Genomic DNA, 12,862 nt, shown 5'->3' on the forward strand with positions numbered 1-12,862 from the left:
TGGCGGTGATGGCGGTGAAGATCTCCTCCAATTCCCCGTCCCGGCGGAGTGCCAGAACGGAGACTTCGGCTCCCGCGACGGAGTTTCGCGATGTGGCGGCTCTCCGGAGGGTTTCGGCGATGTCGACTTCTCCCCGTGCGTTTTCGGGTCGAAACCAATAAGTAGTCCGAAGGGGCGTTGGAGGCCGGCCGAGGGGCGGCGACCACATGGCCGCGCGGGCCCCCCGGGCCGCGCCGCCATGTGGTGTGGGGCCCTCGGGCCTCCACCTCCTTTGCCCTTCCGGCTCCGTCGATATTTTGGTAAAATAGGGCCATCCGAAGAAATTCCGAGGATTTTCCCGAAAGTTGGATTTCCGCACAAAAACGAGACACCGAGCAATTCTGCTGAAAACAGCGTTAGTCCGTGTTAGTTGTATCCAAAATACACAAATTAGAGGCAAAACAATAGCAAAAGTGTTCGGGAAAGTAGATACGTTTTGGACGTATCAGCCGCTCGAAGGCAGGCCAGCCGGCGCTCTTCCGCGGCCAGCGAGCGCAGGCGCCGCCGCTCTTCTCTCTGGCTAGCAAGGATTGGGGAGGAGGTGAGGGGATTGGGATGGGGCGTGCGACGGGATTGGGGAGGAGGAACCGGGCGACGGGATTGGGGGCTGGCGGCTAGGGTTTTCGCCGCGTGCCCTGATTCTTTTATACCGCGCAGTGAAAAGAATGAACGGACAAGATGCACTGATGGAAAGATCTGAGGGACCAGAAGTTCAAATCGCTGTGAGGCCTCCGTGGGGGGGCATCATATATACCCCTAGATGTGCATGGGTATGGTATTGCTTTACCCTCTCCATATCCTACTCATTGCCATCCTTAATACTAGTAAGTGTGCACGTGCAACACACGTCTCGTACTCTATAAAACCATTTAATTGTATCTCATGCCCGATGACATGAGCGCATGTGAAGCACTCTAGCACATGATCCACACACGTTATTACATAAAATGCATTTGGTATTGTACATTTTTATGGTTTTATCTATACCTTCAAATAGTTTGACTTCAACAAAAAACTATATGATCTATTTTCGGAAGGAGGGCCATGTCCGGACCAGATGTATTGAGTTTGACACTTGCCTTGTATGGATGGTCAGAAGGAGGAGTGTGATACACTTGAGTGGAAGCCTCGAAAAATATCCGCATTAAGTCTAACTCAAAAATTACTTATTAGTATATACTCCCTTCATCCCTACAAGATTATCTGAGATTTATCAAAATTTAGATGTATCTACATGCTATTTAGCGTTTATATATTTTTAGATTTTGACAAATCTTAAACAACCTTCATGGGACGGGAGAAGTAGCAACGGTTTTTTTTTTTACATTTGATTAACACATAAGTACTAATCTTTCTCCAAAAAAATTGGTTAAAAGAACTAAGGGCTCTTTGCATCAAAGGATTACAAAACATGTGAATAGGAATAACACAATAATCTGATAGGATTACAGGTACAAAACATAGAAAAGCTGCAAGAATTGTCATTTGGATCCAACACAGCTGATCCAAAGTGCTTCCTTAGGAAAAGGAATCTATGGATTCCTTCAAAATTCCTTTGAAAATCTTGCAATCCAAAGGGCCCCTAATATGCAAAATATTTTGAAACCAGTCAAACAATTGAGTTGGAAAATTGAAGTCACATAATAATGCTCCTAAATGAGACGATAGCGCGTGGAGTGCATTTAACGACGGATTCGCACCATTCATCAGTTTCTCTGGATCAAGTGGCCACACCTCACCGCCCCCGAATAATCCCGGAGAAATAAAAGGAAACGCGAATTGACCAGGCTTATAAAATCTGAAGTTGAAGGCCGGCCCGGTCGATCACCGCACGACAAGTCCACCCCTCCACCACCAACAGATCGATCGGTGACCGTCGCCGCCATGTCGAACCCCGCGGCCGGGCCGGACACTGACGCCCCTGCCGGCGAGGGCCTGGAGCTGGCGCAGTTCGGGGCGGGGTGCTTCTGGAGCGTGGAGCTGGCGTTCCAGCGGCTCCCCGGCGTGGCGCGCACGGAGGTGGGCTACTCGCAGGGGCACGTCGACGCGCCCACCTACCGCGACGTCTGCGGCGGCGGCACCGGCCACTCCGAGGTGGTGCGCGTGCACTACGACCCCAAGGAGATCCCCTACGCCGTTCTCCTCGACGTCTTCTGGGCCAAGCACAACCCCACCACGCTCAACAGACAGGTACGTCATCCTCGCCGGGGAATTTCCGTGCGACGGCCGCGCCGATCTTGTGGCCGGCCGGCGTCCCAAGGTTCATTGAACCTGGAACGGGTCTTGGGGGCTGACTTGTCATGCGCAAGTTTGGCACCACTTGTTTTTTGTTGCCAGCAGTTATATGCCGTTTATTTTGTCCAAAAACAAAATATTTTAACAGTAAGTGGATTTTTAGAGCAACATAAAAAACAATAGCGGATTTCAGTCTTAAACAGAAAAGAGCTCATGTGGTGATCTCATAGCGATCTATCATTATACTACTGCCTCCTTCAAAGGAACTTCTAGTCGAATAGGAGCTGCTCCCGCCATCCCAGGAAACATGTCAAAGGTTTGTTAAAATTTAAATGTATCTAGACAACATATCGAATGTTTGGTCAAAATTTAGATGTATCTATTAGTATTTAGTATCTCGATATAATTAAATTTTGATAAACATTCGACATGTTTCGTAGGACAGAGGGAATAATAAAAGGTCCTATGAATATTAATGAATAACTATGATTTGTTACAAATTCATTCAACATGTAAGACTTGTTTGATTCAAAGGATTATAAAAGCGCAGGAATAGAAAAAACGCATGAACAATATGTCATGGCATGTAAAGTCCTACAGATATAGAAAAAAAACAAATAAATTAATTGGTGTTGCCGAAGTCGTTTGATTGCACTATAGGAAAAGAATAATACTCGCTCCATCCACAAAAGGATGTCTTAACCTAGTTACAATATGCGCATGTATCTAGACATGTTCTAATGTGTAGATACATTTAAATTTAGATAAAATTGAGACATTCTTGTATAGATGGAGGAAATATGGATATTGAGTACATGTCGTGGTTGTCATAAACACACATGAAACTTTTCAAGAGGTCTAAGCTCTTGATAGAAATCTTATTGAATTGTAGTATAAGAAAGCAATTCTTAAAAATATTAGAGGGTTCAATCCTTTGAGTCAAATGGCCTCTATAGAAAAATTATACTTCCCCAATTTATATTAATTTTTTTTTTGAGGAAAAGGCAGTCGAATCTGCCGTCCGATTAGATAGATAGAGTGCTATGCACAGAATGACCCAGTTTATAAGGGAAACCGGGTCCAAAAACCATACATTGCCCGGTTTATAAGGAAAACCGAGACGAAAAACCGCACAAGCGAGGAGTCCCGTCATCCACACAACGCAGGCTACCAACGCAACAGACACACCTCTAGCTCCGGGGCCGCCGCCCCGACGTACCATCCAGAACAACCTTCGCATTGCCCGAAGACGAACCAGACGGGTCGACAAACTCGCTGTCCATACAGATATCCAAGTCGCCACCCAAGCACCATGCTTTCGGGGCCGCCGCCCCGACGTAGCAACCAGGACGACCTTCGCATAGCCCGAAGACGAACCAGCCGGGTCGACGACCTTGCCGCCCACGCAGCACCAGGATCGCCACCCAGAGCCAAGCAGTGCCATGACCTCGCCCCATAAGACCGCTGCAACTGCAAAGGAGATCGAGGCCGCCACCTCGAAGTGCCACCACCATCCGGGGCCGCTGCCCCGGCATCCGCTGCCCGCGACCACATAGTCAAGTGCCCCCACCGCCGCCAACCCATCGCACCGCAAAAGCCAAGAGCTCCAAGGCGACGCCTCCAACAAGGTAGTGGCGCGTCCGCCACCGCCGCCCGCTCCCGAAGGAGCTTAGGTTTTCACCCGGAGAACTTGAAGCCACTCGCGTCGGTCAAGGTCGAAACTCCACAACGACGCCAACAAGAAGGAAAGCGACGCCCGAAGGCGCCGCCGTCATTGGCAGCGACCAAGTCGGTGCAGGGTTTTCACCCGGAGTTCAACCCGACCACGAAGCTTTGGGAGCCGCAAGGTGCAGCCCGACCATGCCGTCGACCACCGAGCTTCACTGCATGCCGCATCCATCGCAACACCTCGAGCTGCAGCAAATGCCATGCCAGGCTGCGCCCAAGCCGCAGCCCTGGGGCCGCCGCCCCAGCCTCCTCGCCCCTGGAGCATGCCGAACAGAGGAGCAGCACGACCTCCCCCAACCAGCGAGCCATGCTCCACCGCTCCAGCCTCCAGCTCCTCCGCATCCCACACGTAGCACCGACGCCCCGGCCGCCACCTCCTGCCCCAGAACCGGCCGCCAGGCGCCCAGGCAGCCTCCCAGCGTCCGCATCGGCCGCGGCCCGCCCGGCCCAAGCCGAGCCCAGATCGGGCCCGCCACGCCGCCGCCAGCAGCCGCGCTCCGGGACGCCGGAGGTCGCCCGCCGCGACCACCATCGCCGCCGCCCCCAGCTTTATATTAATTGACTCAACATGTCTAGATACATATGTATCTAGTCAATAAACGTCTCATATCTAGACAAAGTTAAATCAATTAATTTAGATTAGAGGGAGTACATATAAGAATTCTATAAATTTCTTTAAACATGCCCATAGTAGACACTAAGTTGGCTAGGCGATTACGACATCACATACGCCATACATATTGGCTTCAAAAGTCGCGGTTAGCACGTCGTCTTTAGATGGCCACACCTCTCATAAACTAGTTGAGCTTCGGTCAATCGGTCTGACTGATCCCTGGCTGCAATGTGTACTTCAGGGCAACGACGTCGGCACGCAGTACCGATCAGGCATCTACTACTACACGGCGGAGCAGGAGACGCAGGCGCGGGAGTCGCTGGAGCAGAAGCAGCGGGAGTGGAAGGAGAAGATCGTGACCGAGCTGCTGCCGGCGAGGAAGTTCTACCCAGCAGAGGACTACCACCAGCAGTACCTCGAGAAGGGCGGCCAGTCCGCCAAGAAGCGCTGCTCCGACCCCATCCGCTGCTACGGCTGAGCCTCATCGCGATCGACTCCGATCCGCCGCTCGCGAGTTCCATTGTGTTTGATATATGGACAGCATCTGCGTGATTGTATTGGACCAGCACTAAATACAGTATAATTTACTATGTTTGCGTTGGAATAAATAAACATATGCAATTTGTGTAGCTGTTGTCCGGTACTTTGTTTTTGTTTTCGACATGATCCGTTACTATCCTCGACCTTAATTGCGGTCTAAAGGTCCTATGGAGTACTACTACTACAGTACTATCTACACATGAACGTGATTTTGTATGGTGTCTCCACTCTCTACCTGCCATCGAGTCAATTAGATGGCTAGTCTGCTTGTTTTAGAGGTAAGGCCCTTAGGTCCAGCTTTAACTTAATAAAGCCACATATGGCAGAGTACAACAATGGTGAGAGTTCAGCTTACAGGCAATGCACACAACAAGAAAACATTACAAGAAACACATCTTGGACGAGGCCCTTAGGGCATCTCCAACCGCGCGATCCAAACGGACGTCCGTTTCGGGTTGTTTGGGTCGTCGCGCGGACACGCGGACAACGTTTCGGTCCGTGAATCCGTTTGGATCGCACTGAACGCCCAACCCTCTGACCCAAATAATTATTTCTCCTCCTTCTTCCTCTAGTAGTACTAGTTGGCACGCCGGAGGTCGCGCTCGGCACGCCACCCCGGAGGTCGCCGCGCCACGCCACGCCGGAGGTCCAGGCCGCCCCCAGCGTCGTCGTGCGGCTGTTGGGAGAGCGCTGCACGCCGGTGAGCGGCCGCCCTCCTTCCCCGCGTCCAGATGTGCCCGTGCCCGCGCGTGCCGAGAGCGGCGCTCACCTGGAGCTTCATCTGCGCCGTGGAGGGGCTCGACGGGGCTCTCCCGTGGCCGCCGTGCGCGCCACGCCGGAGGTCGCCGTGCCCGGGGTTTGACGGGGCTCTCCCGTGGCCGCCGCCGTGCGCCGGGGCTCGCCCGTGGCCGCCCTGCCCGGGGCTTGAAGGAGCTCTCCCGTGGCCGCCGTGCCTAGGGCTCGCCCGTGCCCGCGCGTGGCCGACGCGGCCGGCGGCGCCCCCGCCTGTGCCTCGCGCGGCCGGCTCCGCCACCGCACGGACAGCTCCGGCCCGCTACACCCCCTGCTGCCGACGCCCGGGTTGCCCCGCCCTACCACACCCAGCTTGCCCCGGCGACCTCCGCGCCCGCTCCAGCGGCACCACGACCATTGCGGCTCCGGCGACTTCTACTTGGAATGAAAAAAAGAGGAGGCGGCGGAGCCGGGAGTCTCCAGGCGAGAGCGACGACGAAGGTTAGCTAGGCGAGCTCCAATCAACAGAGAGAGATAGAGGAGAGAGATGATATGGGGACTTTTTTGTCACTGACAAATGGGCCATGAACGGACATGTGCGGATGAAAACGGACGCACGCGCTTGTCCGGCTCGCCCCAAAAGCCACGGAAATTTGGTCCGGCTTTGGGTCGTTCCGGACGCGGCAGCTGTCCGTTTTTAATTTGGGTCGGCCCGTTGGGAGCAGTTTTTACCCAAACGGACCAATCTGATGTCCGTTTGTCCGTTTGGGTAGCCTGGTTGGAGATGCCCTTATCCGTCTGCACGATCAGAGCCTTGGAGAAGACTCGCCGAGATCACCATCGGAGAAAGCTCTAACCTTCGTCACCACCTGGCTTGCTGTCGATGCAGAGACATCCGCCTCCACCTCCGAAGAAGACCCCTACCTTCTCGCCCAGGATCGAAGGGCACTGCACCGTCGCGAGGCAGAGAAACTCCCCAAAGAGCACGAAAGGCGCACATGATAGCTTACCCAGGGCAAGAACATGCGAGAACACCGCACCAAGCGAGACCGCGGACCATCATCGACCGCCGCACTAACCACACATCAAGATGCAAGCTTTAGACTGATATCGCTGAAAGAAGATACGGCAAGGGGAATGGCAACAACGTCAATGAAAGGCACAACCTCAAGCCTCTGCCTCACGCCAGCAAGGCCCTGCCGCCGAAGAGGGGATCCCTATCCCCTCTCGCCTAGGCTCGAGGGCACCGCACCACCGGCGGACAAGGACCACGCATGGACAAGGAGCACAACAGGTCGAAGACGCCGACCGAACACGATGCCTCGTTGCCTCAACAGAAATGCCGCCACCAGCAGCCCCGCGCAACGCGCTGCTCCACCACCACCACTCCGTCCCAAAGCGACGCCTCCAAGGAGGAAAAATGACGCCAGCACGCCGCCGCCACCCAATCCAAGGGATTTGAGTTTTCACCCGGGAGGAAGGGAGTGGGAGGGGAGGAAGATATACCTCAACGTCGCCTCCAAGAAGGGGAACAATGCACCGCGTCATCGACATCGTGAACACCACTGCCGGTCAAGGGTTTCCCCCGGTCAGAGCCTCCATCCCCACCACCACCAAGGCTCAAGCACCGGTGAGACCGCCGGGATCGAGCAACATCGGGGCAGGAAAAACGCAGAGAGTAACCACCATCTTCAGATCTGAGGAAGAGGCCGGGGCTGCCTCCACCACACGACCAGTAGCTTCTGCCCCCACGCCACCCACGCGGCCGAGGGGGACGGCCCTTAGCACCAGCGAACGCCCTTGCCGGCGGCGGCGCCGCCTACACCACCCGAGGTTGCCACCTCCATGCCAGAGCTCTACTCGACGAGCGGGAGCAGCGAGGTCCCCGCCGCCGCGGTCCTTGGCAGCCGCGCGCGGGCTTTGCCGGCGAGCTCCTCTCAGCAGCGGCGAGGGAGAAGGGGGACAAATGGGAAGGGCTGCTAGCTAGGGTTTCCGCCGCCGCCTGTGTCGCCCGAGAGCGGAGCAACGCGGGGGCCGAGCGAAACGTTTTCCCGCTAGTCTGCTTGTTTGTGCACATATGTGTTGTTGATAGTTGTTAACCTATTTGATGCACACATGCAGCTAAAGAAATCAATAGCTTGATGCTCTTGACAGTTTATTATGCCTTGTCTTGCTAATCCCTTCAGTTCATTATGTTCGTCATGGAGAGATGTTGACAACACTTGGTCGATCTAACGGGAAAGGAACAATCGGGTTTTTGAAAACGTCTAGAAAAATATAGCCGAGATCATCGATCAAATCAACACCGAAGCAAACTTATGGGCGGCGGAAAGCGGAGGTCATCCAAACCTGCAAGCCGACGGGCTTAAGCGTTCTCTTTTCCTTTTTCTCGTATGTTCCCTTTTTTTATTGCGGCCGCTGGTCATAGAACTTGACTGTTTGGTGTATTTTCAGGTTGTATATTTTTGTACTACTGGCTATTCGATGGCCTTATCTTTCTCTTTATATATCACACATCTTTATATATCACATGCAGTTCTTCTGAATGGTTTCGTTTTTTTTTGGCAACACTAGTGGAGGAAGGTAAGTTGGACTGATGATCTTAACAACCTGTGTTTTTTTATTTTTCTTCAAAACAATAGCGCTGGATGGAGTGCTTCCCAAGAGAGGGTTAGGATCATGGGCCATACAATGTAGAACAAAATAAAAATGTTAGGATCAGAAGAAACTGCAGCTCAATTACAATGCACCCAATGTTGCAACTAGACATCAGTACCCTGCTGCTAGAACTAGATCATGAAAGTGTGCGTTGCCGTTGCCGCACCCGTCTATATTTCCAATTGAATGATACTAAAAATAAGTTATGGTAAATAATTACACTTCTTAGTGTAAATAATACTTTGTTTAAGATGTTGGAAGGAAACAGTGTATCCTACCAATACAAATATATATAGCATGAATGTATAGGATTGTCCTGCCTTACTTAGTGTTAACAAGCTTTCAAACATTATAAGGTGCGAACTGCAGGCTGCAGAACAAGCTATTAACATTCTTGACAACGGACAACGCATGTGCAGCAAGACCGAGCTATTTAAGTTTCTCTTTGTTTCGTCTAACCAAGGCCTACAACAATGAATTTACAAACCGAATTAAGTAATAATTCAGATGTAAACTATAATAATTAAAAAGTACAAACCGTACTATCATGATCATGTGGCAAATTAAGACAATGCCAGGAATACCGACTTCAAACTGCATTAGTATATGTCTCCCATGATATCAATTTTATAGTGATCTCGTGCACTTTGGCGAGATAAATATCAAACTTCATTTAGCAAATAACACAAAATTTTACAAACAGTATTGGATGGCATGTCATGAGATTGGAATAACATAGTAGAGAAGAAACAAAATTGTAATACAAAAATTAAGGCTAGTCATTTCAAGTTGTAAGAATTGTGAGGTTTGAACTATAAGAATCATGACTCAAATTTTACCCAATCCACCTTTTTCACCACATATATTACCAACATTTTGAATGTTGCTTGAACATAACTATTATCATATTTTTCAAAGAATGTACCGTGTAATATATCATAGTGAACTCAAATGTTAGATTGCTACTGGATCTATCATATAAACCATCAAGGTCTTAATTAATTATGCATGACTGATAATAAATAAACAAAATAAAATAGTACATATAATTTCTCCAATAGAAGATAACCGAGTAACTATTTAGTTACTCTATTTTACCGATCCGTTAATCAAATAACAACAGGAAGGAACTATTCAACTTATGAGAGAATAAGTGAAACAATTAGCTACTCAGTGACACATGAAGACAAGAAATTCATAGTAGATAAGAAAGTAGTATACTCACAATTGTTTTGCTTCCTCATGTGCTATTCTTCCCAAGTCAGGTTGCAAAATCTAAAGATGCCGCAGCCACTACTCGTCCGGCTCCTCTTCTGGACTTTCATAGCGCTGCACTGTGAAGGTTTCAGGATTGATAGGTTATGCATAGATTGCAGTGGGGAGCATGTGTAATACGCGAAAAATAGGACCTCCGGAAGGGGAAATGTCAAATTTGTGCATTTGCAAAGCATGCATCTCTAACATACGGGAAAATTTTGAAATTTTATCTCTAAGAATCAAAGTGATCAAATTTGAATTCTAGTGTCGAAGTTAACCCAAGTCATGCACTAGAATTTAAATTCAAATCTTGACATGACCTTTCAACATTTCAAAATGTGGGTAAACTAAGACTCCAACACCTAAATTGTTTGTTTTGAATGTTAAAAACATTGTGAGATAACAACTTAACCTAAACAAACACATTTCCAAGTTTTGAATTCAAAATAGTGGTTTGACTTTAGTCAAATTTGAATTCAAATTATTTGAATCAAAAACCTAAGTCTTTGAGTCAAATACTCCTAAATAACCATCTCAAAAAAAACTTATATAGTCTCAAACTTGAAGTCAATTATCTTCATACAATAAATGCAAAATAAAATTCAAATTTAAAAATTTGTGTTTAAATAATAATATGGGCCAGATTTTCATAACTAAATAAATAAAAATCAATAAAAATACAAACTTTGAATCAAAACGATCACAAACACATTCTTTATTAATCTCTAAACCATTACAAAGTCATTTACAAACTGGATTGACTAGAAATTAACGGAACATAAAATTAACCTATACAAACTAGAAAATAGAAAAACCCTAAAACCCTAAGAACTATCTAGCCTAGATCTACTATTGCTTCTTGATCGTCACCATCACTTCATCATCACCAAACTATCACAAGCATCACATTAACCACTGTCATTTGTTTAACACCATTTCCATCACAAGTTCTTGATCAACACCACAATCACTTGATCACCACCACCAGGAAACCATATCTTTCACAGATTATTGATCATCACTCGATAAACACTTAACCTGCACAAATACTAGGACCACAATAGATGATTAAAATTTTGGATTTACCCTATGATGATTCCATTTTAATATAGAATCCAATAAAAATTCTAGGAAATAGTCCCTGGAACTCTAAGTGAGGATTCAAACCAAGGATAGCAGATCATAATCCATTAAAATGGAAATAACAGAACAAGAACAAAAATAGTAACCAACATGGCATAAACCAATGTTTGGAATAGCCATAGGTCGAGTAGTGAAATCCAACCTAATAAGCCCTAGAAACTAAACCTATCCAAGATCAACAACTGAATGCTTGCAATTATAAAATGAACCAACTCAAACATAGAAACTCTAGTAACATGTAGGAACACACAACAATAGAATCTATATAAGTATCCAAGTGCAGGAAATCCAACAGTAACATGTAGCAACACACAACAACACTAGAACAATAAACTCTAGAACGAGAAATTCCAGGAAACCCAATGGGGAATATTCTAATGGATCAAATGAACTAAATCAAATCTGATAGAAACAATAGGCCAATACCTCACTTGAATTTAGATCCACAAAAAATCAAAAACCAATAAAAGTAGAAATCCAACCTAACAAGCACTAGAAACTAAGCCTATCCAAGGTCAACAACTGAAAGTTTCTGCAATTATAATACGAACCAACTAAAACACAGAAACTCTAGTAATAATTATAGGAATTGATATAAATAAATCCGAACTAGAAAAGCTTATTGGTACTTGATACGTCTCAAACGTATCTATAATTTCTGATGTTCCATGCTTGTTTTATGACAATACCTACATGTTTTGTTCACACTTTATATCGTTTTGATGCGTTTTCTAGAACTAACCTATTGACGAGATGCCGAAGTGCCAGTTCCCGTTTTCTGCTGTTTTTGGTTTCAGAAATCCTAGTAAGGAAATATTCTCGGAATCGGACAAAATCAATGCCCAATACCCTATTTTCACCGGAAGCTTCCAGAACACCCGAGAGGGACCAGAGGGGGGCCACAGGGGCCCCAGACACTATGGCGGCGCGGCCAGAGGGGGGGGCGCCGGCCTGTTGTCTGGTGGCCCCGTTGACCTTCTGACGCCGCCTCTTCGCCTATATAAAGGTCCCTTACCTAAAACACGATACGAATAAGCCACGGTACGCGAAACCTTCCAGAGCCGCCGCCATCGCAAAGCCAAGATCTGGGGGACAGGAGTCTCTGTTCCGGCACGCCGCCGGGACGGGGAAGTGCCCCCAGAAGGCTCCTCCATCAACACCACCGCCATCTTCATCACCGCTGCTGTCTCCCATGAGGAGGGAGTAGTTCTCCATCGAGGCTAAGGGTTGTACCGGTAGCTATGTGGTTCATCTCTCTCCTATGTACTTCAATACAATAATCTCATGAGCTGCCTTACATGATTGAGATTCATATGATGATGCTTGTAATCTAGATGTCATTATGCTAGTCAAGTGGGTTTTACTTATGTGATCTCCGGAGACTCCTTGCCCCACGTGTGTAAAGGTGACAAGTGTGTGCACCGTGTGGGTCTCTTAGGCTATATTTCACGGAATACTTATTCACCGTTATGAATGGCATAGTGAAGTGCTTATTTATATCCCTTTATGATTGCAATGTGCTTTGTATCGCTACTAGTCTATGTGCTACTCATGTGATGTTATTAAAGTAGTCTATTCCTCCCGCATGGTGTAATGGTGACGAGTGTGTGCATCGTGTAGTTCTTGTCGTAGATTATGATCATAATCTCTTGTAGGTTATGGAGTTGATTATCGCTATGATAGTATTGATGTGATTTATTCCCCTTCATAGTGTAAAGGTGACGAGTGTGTATGCTATGTTAGTACTCGGTCTATTTTGCAAAGATCTATTATGCTCTAAGGTTACTTAAACATGAATATCGAATGTTGTGGAGCTTGTTAACTCCGGCATTGAGGGTTCGTGTAATCCTACGCAAGGAATGGTGTTCATTATCAAACAAGAGTATATGTAGCACAAATGAGAGAAGTTATTATTTA

General features: G+C 47.8%; 1 protein-coding gene across 1 annotated transcript; it reads left to right on the top strand.

Annotated features, from left to right (window-relative positions):
- Positions 1–1,791: 1,791 nt before the first annotated feature.
- LOC124671810 (peptide methionine sulfoxide reductase A2-1-like) lies at positions 1,792–5,377 on the top strand (the record flags this gene model as incomplete). Its single annotated transcript, XM_047208136.1, has 2 exons — positions 1,792–2,229; positions 4,857–5,377. Coding segments are annotated over 2 exons (675 nt in total), but the record flags the coding sequence as incomplete, so codon positions are not given.
- Positions 5,378–12,862: the final 7,485 nt, after the last annotated feature.

This window comes from Lolium rigidum, chromosome 7, assembly GCF_022539505.1.
Source record: "Lolium rigidum isolate FL_2022 chromosome 7, APGP_CSIRO_Lrig_0.1, whole genome shotgun sequence".
Taxonomy (NCBI): Eukaryota; Viridiplantae; Streptophyta; class Magnoliopsida; order Poales; family Poaceae; genus Lolium; species Lolium rigidum.